This window comes from Scyliorhinus canicula, chromosome 14 (genome assembly GCF_902713615.1).
Source record: "Scyliorhinus canicula chromosome 14, sScyCan1.1, whole genome shotgun sequence".
Taxonomy (NCBI): domain Eukaryota; kingdom Metazoa; phylum Chordata; class Chondrichthyes; order Carcharhiniformes; family Scyliorhinidae; genus Scyliorhinus; species Scyliorhinus canicula.
In genome coordinates, this window is record NC_052159.1 from 10,760,007 (window position 1) to 10,776,357 (window position 16,351).

The 16,351-nt window shown below is 46.9% G+C and overlaps 1 protein-coding gene across 6 annotated transcripts in view; it reads left to right on the forward strand.

Annotated features, from left to right (window-relative positions):
• myo7aa (myosin VIIAa) overlaps positions 1-16,351 on the forward strand; it is a 216,788-nt gene that overhangs the window by 129,225 nt on the left and 71,212 nt on the right. For all 6 annotated transcript variants that reach the window (XR_005463131.1, XM_038817836.1, XM_038817837.1 and 3 more), the window contains 7 exons: positions 2,906-2,998; positions 7,559-7,653; positions 8,304-8,388; positions 9,921-10,139; positions 10,629-10,736; positions 12,423-12,632; positions 14,472-14,675. Coding sequence is in view for 5 of the 6 variants with exons in the window: in XM_038817836.1 (XP_038673764.1) it covers positions 2,906-2,998; positions 7,559-7,653; positions 8,304-8,388; positions 9,921-10,139; positions 10,629-10,736; positions 12,423-12,632; positions 14,472-14,675 (1,014 nt within the window). In the remaining variant the exon portion in view is untranslated. The remainder of the gene's footprint in view (positions 1-2,905; positions 2,999-7,558; positions 7,654-8,303; positions 8,389-9,920; positions 10,140-10,628; positions 10,737-12,422; positions 12,633-14,471; positions 14,676-16,351) is intronic.

Consider the following 16,351-nt stretch of genomic DNA (forward strand, 5'->3'; position numbering starts at 1 on the left):
CAATTCCTGTAACGGCTGAGGTTATTCATGAAGTCCCCGCCTTCTCAACCTTGCCCCTCGCCTGAGCTGTGGTGACCCTCCGGTTAAACCACCACCAGTCAACTCTAGGGAGAATTCAGCCGATGGTCACCTGGGACTATGGTGACTTTACCTTTTTACCTTGCCTCACATCAACAGCAGATGAGCCTTAAAAGAAAAACATTTAATCCAGGTAGTGATGCCAGTTGAGGGGTGCATGTTGGCCAGGACATGAGGCGAAGGTGCCACAAAAAGTGCACTACCTTATACACACCAGCTTGATGTGCGGCTGGGAGTGGGAGGTTAGGAGATAGGCTGAGTGGCCCGCACTTTCAGCTGTTCCACCACGAGATTTACCTCAGCTGCTTCAAGGAATGAACGGGTTGTTTTACGAGGAAGGTTGAACAGCCATACCCCTCGCAGTTTAGAAGAACGAAAGGTGATCTTATTGAAAGCTCTTAAGATTCTGAGGGGCCTCGCCAGGGTTGATGCGGAGAAAATATTTCCCCTCGTGGGAGAATCTAAAGAGAGGGCTACACTCCATACTCCCAGAATGCCTTGCTCCACTGCAATTCTCATACCTCCACAACAGATGCCCTCGATTCCTGGCCCGGCCCTCCATTCCTGGCCCGGCCCTCCATTCCTGGCCCGGCCCTCCATTCCTGGCCCGGCCCTCCATTCCTGGCCCGGCCCTCGTCAATAAGACTCCTACGTCAGACTCCTGTTCATTGACTACAGCTCCGCCTTCAACACCCATGATCCCAGCCAAGCTCATATCAAAACTCCAAAACCTAGGACTTGACTCCTCCCTCTACTGGATCCTCGACTTCCTGATCCATAGATCACAATCAGTAAGAATAAACAACATCTCCTCCACGATAGTCCTCAATACCGGGGCCCCGCAAGACTGGGTACTGAGCCCCCTACTATACTCTCAAACACACACCACTATGTGGCACAATTTGGCTCCAGCTCCATCTACAAGTTTGCTGATGACATGACCGTTTGTGGGTCAGATCTCGAACAAGGATGAGTCAGAGTACAGGAGGGAGATAGAGAACCTAGTAGCGTGGTGTAACGATAACAATCTCTCTCTGTGTCAGCAAAACTGAGGAGCTGGTCATTGACTTCAGGGGCTGGAATATCGTACACACCACTGTCTGTATCAATGGTGTTGAGGTAGAGATTCAAATTTCTATCATTAACAATCTTTCCTGGTCCACCCACGGTGACACTACGATCAAGAAAGCACAACGTCGCCTATACTTCCTCTGGAAACTAAGGAAATTTGGCATAGCCACATTGACTTTTACCAATATTTACAGATGCACCATAGAAAGCATCCTATTGGGCTGCATCACAGCCTGGGTATGACAACTGCTCGGTCCAAGACCGTAAGAAACTACAGAGAGTCGTGAATACCGCCCAGTCCATCACACAAACCTGCCTCCCATCCATTGACTCTGTCTGCACCTCCCTCTGCCTTGGGAAAGTGGGCAGCATTAATCAAAGACCCCTCCCACCCAGGTTATTCTCTCTTCCAACCTCTTTCATTGGACAGGCAATAGAAAAGTCTGAACTCACAAAGGTTAAAAACCGTTTCTTCCGCCAGACTCCCGAATGGCTCTCTTATGGACTGAACTGATCTTTCCACATCTTCTCTGCTGAGTAGTACTACATTCCTGAATGATCACCCGATGCCTGTGTCTATGTATTTACATTGTGTATTTATCGTATGTCCCATGTTTTTCATGTACGGAATGATCTATAGAACAGTACAGGCCCTTCGGCCGACTATGTTGTGCCGACCATTTATCCTAATCTAAGGTCAACTTAACCTCCACCCCTTCAATTTACTGCTGTCCGTGTGACTGTCCAAGAGTCGCTTAAATGTCTACAATGACTCTGACTCCACCACCTCTGCTGGCAGTGCATTCCACGCACCCACCACTCTGCGTAAAGAACCTACATAGAACATATGACATCTCCCCTATACTTTCCTCCAATCACCTTAAAACTATGTCCCCTCGTGACAGCCATTTCCGCCCTGGGGAAAAGTCCCTGGCTATCCACTCTATCCATGCCTCTTATCACCTTGTACACCTCTATCAAGTCATCTCTCTTCCTTCTTCGCTCCAGTGAGAAAAGCCCTAGCTCCCTCAATCTTTCTTCATAAGACACGCCCTCCGGCCCAGGCAGCATCCTGGTAAATCTCCTCTGTACCCTCTTCAAAGCATCCACATCCTTCCTATAATGAGGTGACCAGAACTGGACACAATATTCCAAGTGTGGTCTAACTTGGGTTTTATAAATCTGCAGCAAAACCTTGCAGCTCTTAAACTCAATCCCCCTGTTAATGAAAGTCAACACACCATACGCCTTCTTAACAACTGTATCAACCTGGGTGGCAACTTTGAGGGATCTATGTACGTGGACCCCAAGATCCCTCTGTTCCTCCACACTTCTTCCAAGAATCCTGCCTTTAACCCTGTATACAGCTTTCAAATTCGACCTTCCAATCTGGACTGTATGCAGCACAATACTTTTCACTGTCTCTGTACACATGACAATAAATCAAATCAGTTTAAAGATGAGGGTCCCATTTAGAACTGAGAATGACAGGTTTTCTTTCTCTAAAGGTCTTCGAAATTCTCTCCCCCCAGGAGAGCAGGGGGGTCTGCATCATTGTCTAATTCTGCCTTGAATATATTCAGATTTTTTGATCGACGAGGGAGTCTAGGATGACAGCGGAAGCGGGAAGACTAGAAGACGGAGTTAAAGGCCACAATCCGATCTTGTTTCAAAAGCGGAACGATTCAGAGGGGCCACTTTTATTTCTTATGGTCTTGTTACCTTCTGTCGATTTAATGTCTTTCTCTGTTCCCAGGGAGATCTACGTGGTACCTGCCAGCGAATAGCAGAAGCGGTTCTGGGGCAACATGGAGATTGGCAGATTGGAAAGAGTAAGATTTTTCTAAAGGTATGTGAGCTTTGTGTTTGGTGGTGGGTGTGGTGGTGGTGGTGGTGGTGGGGGGGGGGGGGGGGGGGGGGGGGGGGAGAGAGAGATGATGATGATGGAGAGTGACTGGCTATAAGAAGAACCTTTAATAGCTCAAGTCGCCTGAGTCTAGTCCAACTCATTCTGTTGGAGCCAGTAGGTGGCAGCGCGTCCTAGAGCCAAGTGAGGTGTGCCTCTGTTACACGATGGACCCATTTTCATCGGCAGGTTAACCTGGCTGGCGAAGGTTGTATGAGAGAGGATGGATTTGCATTTCAATGTAGCAATCTTTCATGACTGCTGGTGGTCTCGACGTGCTTCACAGGCAATAAACAACCTTTTGAAGTGTTGTCACTGTTGCAAGGCAGCAGAGGCAGCTGATTGGGCACAGCAAGCTCCCATAAAAGAGGAATATGAAAATGATTAGAGTTAGTCAGACTATTCATAGAATTTACAGTGCAGAAGGAGGCCATTCGGCCTATCGAGTCTGCACCGGCTCTTGGAAAGAGCACCCTACCCAACGTCAACACCTCCACCCTATCCCTATAACCCCACCCAACACTAAGGGCAATTTTGGACACTAAGAGCAATTTAGCATGGCCAATCCACCTAACCTGCACATCTTTGGGCTGTGGGAGGAAACTGGAGCACCCGGAGGAAACCCACGCAGACACGGGGAGGATGTGCAGACTCCGTACAGACAGTGACCCAAGCCGGAATCGAACCTGGGACCCTGCTGCTGTGAAGCAATTGTGCTATCCGCAATGCTACCGTGCTGCCAAATGATGTTGGTTAAGCGATAAATATAAACCAGAACACCATTGAGAATTCTGTCCTAATATTTAGCAGCTTGAAGGCATCTGAACAGCACTTGGCTGCCTTTTGCTGCTTCTGGCTTCTCCCATTGTACCTGGGGTCATCACAATGTTGGTCCATCAGTCGCCCATTCCTAGTCTAATCCTGATTTATTTTTTTTCCTCTGTCCGTCTGTCCTTCCTACAATCTTCACTGGCCCCCAGATGTGCTGGTTCCTGATGTTGTTGTCCTTTCCGAACACTACACACACCTCCTTTGAGTATCCTCGTCTCGTTCATATCTAACCATTGTTCCTTTCTTCACATTGTTCGATTTCCTGCACCAGATCACTAAGCCAATCTCGCAGCTATCTTGTAGATTTTTCTCGTTGGTTTCAGCGATACCTCTCTGTCACAGTAACACTTTCTACCCTTCTTCCAATTACTCCAGCCAAAACTAATCTGTTGGCTAATTTCCATTCCCACGTTAATTTTCCTTCTGTTCTTGGACCAAGATTAAGAAAGTTGACCCGCAGGCGGGGGCACAGCAATGTGAAATGACAGCATTACAGTGATGGAGAGGTGGGAGTGTACCCCTGGCACAGGAGGATCCGCCCACACGAGACTGGTGTTAAAATGTCGTACAGGCGGCAGACTCCAGGTCCTTTACTCTGCATCTAGTCTGTGCTAACTGGAGCTGGGGATGTTGAACGCCAATGCTGGATGCTAAAATTGGATCAGCATTTAAATTCCCGCAGCAGTGACGAACACCAAGGAATAAAAACAAAACATAAATTAAAGCGGGGATTTAATATTGTCTCCTTTGCCAGTGAAGCATTTTTGGGGTCTTTTTTTTAAAACCCAAGAATACAAGCCTGTTTTGCTACTTTTCCTGCCTGGCACGGTGGCACAGTGGTTAGCACTGCTGCCTCAGTGCCAGGGACCCAGGGTTCAACCCCGGCCTCGGGTGACTGTCTGTGTGGAGTTTGCACATTCTTCCAGTGTCTGCGAGGGTTTCCTCCGGATGCTCCAGTTTCCTCCCACAGTCCAAAGATATTCCGGTTAGGTGAATTGAACATACTAAATTGCTGCCGAATCTCTGGACCCCCCTCTGACTTACCACCGTGGCCTCCCCCCAACCGCCTTCCCCACCAACCTATCTTTTCGGGGGTCCTGGAGCCCCTCACCTTGCCTCATACGGGAAGGGCATCCTGGGCCTGATCCCTGGGCAGTGCCAACCTGGCACCTGGTAACCTTGACACTGCCAGCCTGGAACTCTGGCAGTGCCATTGGGCCCCATAGTGTGCCCAGGTGACAGTGCCAAGGAACTCTAGGATACCACCCTGCCCAGAACCCGACCACCAGGGGGCCTCCGTGTGGACGAGTACTAAATGGTGCCACCTAGAGGTCTCCCAGATGCAGGCGTTCGATCCTGGGCCGTGTTGGGAGACTCCAACGCTGATGTATTTATGTGGAACCAACTACTCGCTTATATATATGCAAATCTGGATCTCGTCTCGCGAGACCTCTCCTGAGATTTAACGGCCCTGTCACGTCCCGTGTCCGGCGCGGGGAGGTAGTTTGATCATGCCCCATGTTTCCGAAAATGCTGGAAAACCTCCGGGTCCAGCAGCGTCCATGGAGGGACAAAATGAGAGTCAACGTTTCGAGCCTGTGTGACTCTTCAGAATGATATTTTTAACGCTCTTGGGAAGGGCACTGGGAGGTTTGGTCCTTGTTATTGTGACTGTGCTGAGATCAGTGGCTGGCTGCCGGGGAACAACACTGATTTTCCCCACCCGCTCACGGGAGAGGTTTATCAGAGATTCTCAGCTGTTGCTGTGTCAGGAAGTGGCTTTGTTCAGCTCTTGTTTATTGCTGAGGACAGCAGGGCACTCTCTGCTTCCTGGCAGGAAACTCCTGATCTTCTGATGGGACAGCGATGATCGCCAAAGGCCATTGTCATGGCAACTTACGAAAAACACGCGGGTCCGTGCTGAGAGATTTTTTAAATGCATTTTTTTAGGATTTAAATGGCGTAGAATGAGACCGGATTGAAATAAAGTAGATTGACTCAAAAGGTGAAACTAATGGTCATAAAATATTTCTGACTGCATTTGCCTTTTTTTTTTTTGCATTTCAATCCTTATTGCTCTGCACCTGATCTTCAGTAAATGCTTCCTTATAATGGACAAGGCAGGGTGTCCCTCATGAACCCAGTGAGCTACTTGTGGGTGACGCAAATCTTTCCCTATGAATGGCTTAAGCCATGGTTGGTCCTTGAGTTGGAGAATTTCATGTAGGTTCAAAGGTTCATCTTTCGGAAGGGGCACTTTGACCTCTCGTGCCAGCCAACATTCTGGCTCGATGACAGCAGCCTGTACAGAAACTCAGGGTCCAGCCCAAGACTGACCCCCAGGTCTCAATTTAACTGCACAGAGCCAACAGGTGCTCTCCTTGACAGGAACAGGAGTAGGCCATGGATCCATCACCTAGATCATTGTTGATCTGTATCTTAACTACATTCGCACGCCTTGGTTCTTTATTTCTTAATACCCCTTACCTCAATTTTAGAGAAATTTCCAATCGACCTCTCCTCTCCCGCTTTGATAGGGGTGAGAATTACAGGTTTCCGATTATCAAGATCGGTTTGTTGCTGGAATGAAATTGGGAAATAGAAGCATAGCAAATAAGAGCAGGAGGAGGCCATTTGGCCCTTTGAGCCTGCTCTGCCATTCATTATGATTTGTGGCTGATCATCCAACTCGATAGCCTGAGCCTGCCTCTCTAGCTTGATCTCCCCCCCCCCCCCCCCCCCCCCCCCCCCCCCTCTCTCAGTCCTAAATGGTCTAACCTATGACCCCTGGTTCTGGACAGCCCCATCATTGGGAACTTCCACATAATAATAATCTTTATTATTGTCACAAGTAGGTTTACATTAACATTGCAATGAAGTTACTGTGAAAAGCCCCTAGTCCCCACACTCCGGCCCCTGTTCGGGTACACGGAGGGAGAATTCAGAATGATTCACCTCACGAGCACGTGTTTCGGGACTTGTGGGAGAAAACCGGAGCACCCGGAGGAAATCCTCGCAGACACGGGAAGAACTTGCAGACTCCACACAGACAGTGACCCAAGCCGGGAATCGAACCTGGGACCTTGGCGCTGTGAAGCAATAATGCTAACCACTCTGCTATCATGCCACTTGCATCTACCTCGTCTAGTCCTGTTAAAATTTGAGGTTTATATGAGATTCCCCCCCCCCCTCACCATTCTTCTAGATTTCAGCGAATACAATCCTAACTCCCATCTCTCCTCGTACGTCAGGCCCGTCATCCCAGGAATCGGTCTGGTAAAACTTGCTGCACCCTCTATGCAGCAAGAACAGATAAGGAGACCAAAAGTGCGCACAATACTCCAGGTGTGGTCTCACCAAGCCCCTGTATAGTTGCAGCAAGACATCCCAGCTCCTGAATGTGAATCCTCTGGCCATGAGGGCTGCCATTTGAAATGAAATGAAAATCGCTTATTGTCACGAGTAGGCTTCAAATGAAGTTACTGTGAAAAGCCCCTAGTCGCCACATCTGCTACAAATCAGAGATATTAACAAAGATCAAAGTTTTTGGAAGGGGAGATGCGGTATATTCTGATAATGCAGTAGAGTACTGTTTCCTGGAAACAAGTTATTTGGTGAGCGGTGGATTTTTTTTTGTTGTCGAATGCTTCACTTTTCTTGGATGTTTTTCAGGATCACCATGATATGTTGCTGGAGATTGAGCGAGACAAGGCAATAACCGACAAGGTCATCCTCATTCAGAAAGTGGTTCGAGGATTCAAAGACAGGTAGGGCTCATCAGAAAACTGGAGCAGGCCAGCTTTGTTCAAAAGGCCCCAAGCTCTATGGAACACTATTTGGCGAAACCTCTCCAGTGTTGCTGTTAGAGCACACAGCAAGTTACTGGTTTTTTTTCAGCAGAGGGAGGGCATTTAACCCATTATGTTTCCATGTCTAATTGTATTTCTCTGTTGCTACAAAAGAGCCGCTTGCAACATTGAGACCATTTTGATTCGGTTGCGAATATGAAACGTGAACAATGTTATTCCGGAGGTTGTAAAGGGGAATGGGGCCCATGATCGAGTGATGATACTGATTCTTCTAATCCACCTGAGAGAACAACTGAGACCTTTGTTTAATGTCACAGAAGTAGATGGCACCAAGACCGCACTCCCTCAGTATTGCACAGGGAGTGTCGGCCTAGATTCACCTTTTCTACTCGAGTGGGACTTGAAAACCCACAAACGTCTGACTTTTGGGATGGGAATGGTATCCACTGAGTTGTATCGGAAGCTTAAAATAGCGGGAAGCTTACTCTGTGACCAACCCATACTAAACCAGCTGATAGCACAATTTTATTCATGGATAGCTGTGGTGTTTCTTCTTTACAAAAACGTATGTGATTCTGGATGTTTAAAAAATTCAAAATGCTCCACAGGTCCAACTTTGTTAAATTAAGAAAATCGGTGATGTTGATTCAGAAGTATTGGCGAGGATATCGGTGCCGAAAAAATTTCAGTGCAGTAAGTTAATTATTTCTCTGTCTTTAAATTTACTGATCATTGTTCTGTTGCCTGGCGTGGAGGGCATTAGCTATGAGGAGAGGTAGGATAAACTCTGATTGTTCTCACCGGAAATGGAGGTTGTGGGTCAACCTGATAGAGGTCTACAAAATTATGAGGGGCATAGACAGAGTGGATAGGCAGAAGCTTTTTCACAGGGTGGCAGGGTCAATTACTCGGGGGCATAGGTTTAAGGTGTGAGGGGCAAGGTTTAGAGTAGATGTACGAGACAAGTTTGTTTTACACAGAGGGTAGTGGGTGCCTGGAACTCGCTGCCGGAGGAGGTGGTGGAAGCAGGGACGATAGTGATGTTTAAGGGGCATCTTGACAAATACATGAATAGGATGGGAATAGAGGGATACGGACCCCGGAAGTGTCGAAGATTTTAGGTTAAATGGTCAGCGCAGGTTTGCAGGGCCGAAGGGCCTGTACTATTATTTGTATCATTGTTGTGGACATTAGTTTATTGCCCATCCCTCATTGCCCTTGAGAAGGTGGTGAGGCGTCTTCTTTAACCACTGCAGTCCATGTGGTGTAGCTACACCCAGTGTGCTGCTGAGGAGGGAGCTCTAGGTTTTTGACGACGTGGCAGTGAAAGATAGGTGATCGAGTTCCAGGTCAGGATGTCGTGTCACTCAGATGGGCAATCCAAGGGCGGTGCTGTTCCTAAGCATCTGCTGGGTGGTAAAGATCACAAATTTAAAATTTGCCATTGAGGTAAACGTGTTGCCTATTGCAAGGTCAAGATTTAGAAAGCATTTTTAGAATTATCCTTTTGGGGAAACATGGGAAACCAATCAAATATGCTACCAAACAATGGGATGCATGGCTACTTGGCTGACAAAAGTCCTTGGTTGGATTATCTCTGTCCTAGAGTGTGAATCCTCTGCATAAAAAAGTGACTTGTAGTTTAGTATACCGGAGGGGTAAGGCAGGGGTAAGGTGGAAAAGCAGAGTTAAGCTGGAAGGTCAGCCATGATCTTATTAAATGGTGTGTGGTATTATCATAACTGTAATGGTTAATGAAGTGTCTAGAATAGTCACTAGAGGGAGCTATATTTACAACTATATAAGGCAGTGTTGCTAAGCCTTGACTGGTGGGGGGGGGGGGGGGGGGGGGAAGAAAGAAGTGTGTGTGCAGGAGTTAGCTAGAGAGAGTCAGAAGTAAGGATATGGTGAGTGAGAGCAGATCATAGTTTATATCAGTATTGAGATTAGCTGAAGGTGAGTATAGTCTAAATGTTAATAATCAACTCTGTATTCTTTAGGAGTACGTGTCGAACCCAAATTAGTAGTGTTAATAAATTTATAGCTTTGTTTAAGTTCAAGCTATTTTGTGATCTTTGTGAACACCACATGGTGGAGCAGGTTCAAGGGACAATATGGCTTCCTCTGGACATAATGTAAGAGGAGAGGGCTTGAGTAGGTTGTGTGGCAAACATAAGCTTCACCGTTCTCTTTTCCTGACAACATTCTCTTTGATCTTCACCTAGATGAGAATTGGATTCTCCAGACTGCAGGCCCTCTATCGATCCCGTAAGCTCTGCGCACAGTATCACTTCGCCCGCAAGAGAATCATCATGTTCCAGGCCCACTGTCGGGGTTACTTGGTGCGGAGAGCGTTCCGCCATTGTTTCTGGGCGGTCATCACCATTCAGGCCTGTGTTCGAGGCATGATTGCACGCAGACTCTACAAGAGGCTGAGGGGAGAAGTGAGTGCCTTTTCTGCGGGGCAGATGGGGGGGGGCATCTTTTCTTTTTTATAATAAACCTACGTTTGTGTGGCGGGCAATTGGAAAGAGCTTGAATTTCCAATGGCTTTTTCTGGGCGCCTCGTGTCATGGTGATCGGGAATGCACCGCATGCACACAAGTGGAGGCAGATTCCATAACTTTCGGAAAGGAATTGGATATATGTTTGAAAAATAAACACATGAGGGCCTCGGGGGAGGGGGGAAAGGTCAGGGGAGTGGGGATTAATTGGATAGCCTTTCAAAGAGGCGACATTGACATAATGATCCAAGCCGATTTTCAAAAGACAATTTTTTAAATGTATTCATTTGCGGGATGTGGGTGTCGCTGGCTGTGCCAGCGTTTGTTTTCCTCTTGGTCAGGCACGCTAGAAATATCTAAGGTTCTAAGAAATAAAGGAATTTGAAAGCGGAAACTCTTCACTCCCGCTGCTGTGTCTGCTCTTGACAGTACCGTCGACGGCTGGAAGCCGAGAAGCAGCGTCTCGCCGAGGAGGTGCGGCTCCGCAAGGAGATGAGCAACAAGAAAGCCAAGGAGGAGGCGGAGAGGAAACATCAGGTCAGTCACTGACTGGATGTGTAACCCTCGGTTATTTTAAAATTTGTTTGTGTTGGTGGAACTGTTGAAGAATAGTGTTGCCCTCTACACTTGGCTTGGTTCTTGAGCTGTACTGAGTTGGCCAAAGTCAAAGCAATTTTTTTTCCAGATCAAGGGTGGGCAAAGTGGTTCTGGGACAATCGGTCAGGACAAGATACTTCATTTTGTTCTTTTATGGGATGGAGGCATCGCTTCCTCGGCCAACATTCATTGCCCGTCCCTAATGGCCCTTGAGAAGGTGCTGGTCAGCTGCCTTCTTGAGCCGCTGCTATCCATGTGGTGTAGGTACATCCACGGTGCTGTCAGGGAGGGAGTTCCATGATTTAGACCCAGCGGCAGTGAGGGAACAGGGATAAATTTCCAACTCAGGATGGCGAGTGACTTGGAGGGGAGGTTTCAGGTGGTGGTGGTCCTATGTATCTGCTGCCCTTGTCCTTCGAGATGATAATGGTTGTGGGTTTGGAAGATGCTGTCTGAGGAACCTTAACAAGACTCTGTAATCATGCCTTCCTCTTTCCCTGTCTCACCGCATCTTCTGCTGAAACCCTCTTCCATGTTAATTGACACCTGCATACTATTCCAATGCTCTCCTGCCCAGCCTTCTTCCTCAGACCCTCTGTAAACCTGGGTTCATCTTACACTCTGCTATCCTGCCCTGAGTCCATTCACCCATCATCCCTACACTGAGCTAGAATGACCCCTGGTCCAGTAACCCCCTTTTCAAAATTCTCAGCCTCGTTCTCCTGTCCATCCATCTCTACACCTGATACATCTCTCACTTCTTTCACCTCACCATTGGTCACCTCACCATTGGTAGCCATGTCGCCAGATGCCTAGGCTCTAAGCTCTTAAATTCTATAGTTTAATCTCTTTTTCCCCCTTTCGACCACTCTTGTTTAAGGTGCTCCTCAAAATCTACCTCTTTATCAAAGCATTTGGCTATCTCCTATTGCTTTCTACCTAATGGCGGTGTCATTATATCTCTGTGTGGTAGGATGGTGTACTGTACAAATAGTTCTATTGGCAGCAATGACTATTGTAGTTCATGGTCCTGACAGCATGCCACCTTGTTGAGGAATGTGTGTCTGGGTGAGGTATTGGAAGACCACCAGTACCCAAGGAACCTACCTCAATGTGAATCCTGATCCCCCATGAAGGGCAGGGAGAAGATTGAGGAGATGATATTTTTGTTGGAAGGCTCCTGAGGTCCAAAGAAATTGTATTGGCTTGGGCTGATTGAACCAGCTGTGCCACATTTTACCAACATTGTGAAGGGTGGTTGTCATAACCTAGGGTTAAACAGGTCATGGGACACCAATCAAACCTTAAGCAGGTCACAGGAGCCTTATGAGACTAGGAGATTGATATTCCCAATGGGAATATGCACTCCCCTGCTGAGGGACTGGGTGCCCCCTTCTACATCCTGTATAAAACTGGAGGCCCATGAACAGTGAGCTGGCTCACGTAGTAGAATAACTGCACTGTACTCTTGTTCTGCTGCGTTAAATCTTTTTCCTTTTGATTCCATCTGTTTGGCTCGGTGCGGACTCCTTTCCGGAACTTGTAACCGTGGTCTTTACTCTTGGTTCAATGGTTCTGAAGAGACTGATATTTGGCTGGACGCATTTAAATCTCCTCTTCCTGCAGGAACGCCTCGCGCAGTTGGCTCTGGAAGATGCCGAGAGAGAGGTGAATGAGCGGCGGGAAGCCCGTCGAAAGAAAGAAATGGTGGAGCAGATGGAGAAGGCTCGGAATGAGCCCGTGAACGACTCTGACATGGTGGATAAGATGTTTGGGTTTCTGGGCACACCCGCTGTGCTACCAGGGCAGGAGGGTCAAGCACCGTCCGGGTTTGAGGTACGAAAGTTTAAAATGTTTCCTTTAGTTTGGTTTCAGCAGTGACGACTGAGCAAATGCATCTGGAGGTCGAACTGGAACATAAGAATTGTAAGATGCCAAAAGAGCAGGTACACAGAGTCCACATCGTGGTCGTCTCACAGTGGCATTGTTGACTAATCTTAGCAAACAATCTCCCAAGATTAGTCTGCAACAGACCCAGAACTGGCAGGAGGAAATTCCCAACTTGTGGAGAGCACAGTTATGGAGTTGTGGAGAGCACAGAGAGCAAAAGTTATCTTTTTCCTTCCTGAGCAATCCAACATTTGCCATCCCATTGTATCTACAATTTTTACTAGTGTTGAAAAACGAGAAATGTTGTTGAAGCTTTATGTCTGGCACTCAACAGGACAAATGCAAAAATGCCAAATTTCAAACATCACAATTTATACTACAGGATGACTCCGATTGGCTGAGGCGTTGCCATGTAGGCAGAGCCTTGGCCAATCTGGAGTCGCATTTAGACCAGACCAGGTAAGGATGGCCTATTCCCTTCACTAAAGGGCATTGGTGAAGCAGATGGGCTTTGACGACAATCGATAACGGTTTCATGATCATCATTTGATATTTATTGAATTCAAATTTCACCATCTGCTCTGGTGGGATTCGAACCCAGTACCCCAGAGCATCGCCCCGAGTCTCTGGATTAGTTGTCAGGTGGCAACACCACCATGCCATCACCTGCCCCTCCACTCAATAGTGCTGCAGAGCTGCCTCTGATTGGTCCAGCAGCCTGGAAGGTGCACCCACTGCTCTTAATTGGATGGCAGAGATGATGGTGGCCTCTTAATTGGCTGCCATTGGTACAATAGCCATCACGATCTCGCTGCCCGTTGGCATGGATTCCTGTCTGCATTACATCCCAATGGCGGGATATCATTCTTTACGATAAAATTCCAGCCATTTGATTGGATTTGTTGGATTTATTTATTGTCATGTGTACCGAGGTACAGTGGAAGCATTTTTTCTGTGAGCAGCTCAAACAGATCCTTTAGTACCTGAAAGAAAATACTTAATAGGGCAACACAAGGTACACAATGCAAGTACATAGACACTGGCATCGGATGAAGTATTGAACTGATCAGTCTATCAGAGGGTCATTCAGGAGTCTGGTAACAGTGGGGAAGAAGCTGTTTTTGAGTCAGTTCGTGCGTGTTCTCAGAATTTTGTATCTCCTGCCCGATGGAGGAAGTTGGAAGAGTGAGTAAGCCGGGTGGGAGGGGTCTTTGATTATGCTGCCTGCTTTCCCCAGGCAGCGAGCGGTGTAGATGGAATCAATGGTTTGGAGGTGGGTTGGTGAGATGGACTGGCTGTGTTCACGACTCTCTGAAGTTCTCTTGCGGTTTTGGGCTGAGCAGTTGCCATACCAGGCTGTGATGCAGCCAGATAGGATGGTTTCTATGGTGCACCTGCTTCTGCAGATTAGTGTTACGTTCTCCTTATTTAAGGACAGGCCATGTCATCTGGGTGTTTTGGACAAGAGGCGGTGACCAAAATTATCCCATCCTTTTTTTAGGATCCCAAAAACAGGAATTGGCATCACTTGAACACTTTTTTTTTTCTTTTCCTCCGAGAGAACATGCCCATCACTCCACATAAAACAATCCCTCCATCTCCTCGATAATCCGGTTTGCTCTCGTCTTTATCTTCAATAAACATGGGTGTAATTAATATTTGGCACTAATTGAAGTAAGGTGAATGAGCTGAACTGATTTTATTCCGATTTCCCCATTAGTGTTTCTGGGTTTTTTTTCTGTGTATTGCTTCTCGAGCTTTAAATATATTTTTCTGCGGCACCAGGATCTCGAGCGTGCCCCGAGAGAGTTGGAGGAGGAAGACCTGGACGCAAGCCTGCCACTCCCAGAAGAAGAGGAGGAAGATCTTTCGGAGTACAAGTTTGCCAAGTTCGCTGCCACTTACTTTCAGGGCACCACGACGCACACCTACATCCGGAGGCCCCTCAAGCTGCCCTTACTTTACCATGATGATGAAGGAGATCAGCTGGTAAGTGCAAGGTGTTGGAAGATTTTGCAAAACCTCAATAAGGGGATTACCAAGCAGTGAAGGTAAAATTGGCCTGAGTGGATGCGGGAAGGAGTTTAGCAGAAAAGAGTTGGTCAGCAATGGCAGACGTTGATGAAAATAGTTCATGACTCGTGGCGCACAGTGGTTAGCACTACTGCCTCATAGCGCCAGAGACCTGGGTTCGATTCTGACCTCTGGCAACTGTCCGTGTGGAGTTGCACATTCTCCCCGTGTCTGCGTGGGTTTCCTCCGGGAGCTCGGGTTTCCTCCCACAGTCCAAAGATGTGCAGGTTAGGGGGATTGGCCATGCTAAATTGCCCCTAGGTGGGATTACAGGGATAGGATGGGGAATTGGGCCTGGGTAAGGTGCTCTTTCAAAGGGGCGGTGCAGACTCGACGGGCCGAATGGCCGCCTCCTACACTGTAGGGATTCCATGATGTATCCCAGTGAGGAAGAAGAATTATAAGAAAGGGATAAATCAACCATGGTTAACCAAGGAAGTTGAGGATCATGTTAAATGGAAAGAAAAAACAATGTGGCAAAGATTAGTGGTAAGCTAGAGGATTGGGAAAGTTTTTAAAAATCAACAAAAGATGACCAAAAAAAAATAGAAGGCGAAGATAAACCCATGAGGGTAAACTGGCAAGTAAGCTTTAAAACGGTCAGTAAGACCTTCTTTAAATATGTAAAAAAGAAGAGAGAGGCCAACGTGAACATTGGCCCCTTAGAAAATGATAGAATGATAAAATAATGAAGGGGAACCAGGAAATAGCAGAGGGGTAAAATAAATATTTTGCATCAGAGTTCATGGCAGAAGACACTGGTAGTGTCCAAAAATATTAAATAATCCAGGTGAGGGAGGAAATAAATATAACAATTATTGGAGGAAAAGTACTAGGGAAAATAATGAGGCTAAACGCTGATAAGTCCCCTGGACCTGATGGATTGCATCCCAGATATTAAAGGAAATAGCCACAGAGATAATGGGTGCATTGGTTGTAATCTTCCAAGAATCCTTAGATTCTGGAAAAGTCCCAGAGGTTTGGTAAACTGCCAGCGTAACACCTGTATTCAAAAGGGAGGGAGACGTAAAATCAGGTAACTATAGGCTAGTTAACTTAACATTGGTCTTCGCAAAAATGTTAGAGTCCAAAAAAAGGATGTAATGACAGAGCATTGCAAATCCTATGATTTAGGAATGTATAATATAATCAAGCAGAGTCAGCATGGCTTCATGTCTGACAAATTTATTAAAATTCGTGAGGTGATAACAAGCAGGATAAATAAAGGGGAATCAGTGGATGTAATATACTTGGATTTCCAAAAAGCGTTCAGTAAGGTATTGCAGAAAAGGCTCATTAATAAGATAAGAACCCATCGTGTTGGGGTAGTATATTAGCATGGTAATAGATGGATAGAAGACACTGAGTTACAGAGTTGGGATAAGTAAAGATGTTTCCAGGATGGCAACCTGTAACTCGTGGACGCCACTGGGATCCGTGCTGGGGCCCACAATTATTTGCAATATATATTAATGACGTGGACGAGGGAAGTGAATGTACTGTTGCCAAGGTTGCGGATGCCAGAAAAATAGGTGGGAAGGCAAGTGGTAGGATGACCGTTTACAGAGGGATATAGCCAGGTTAGGCGAGTG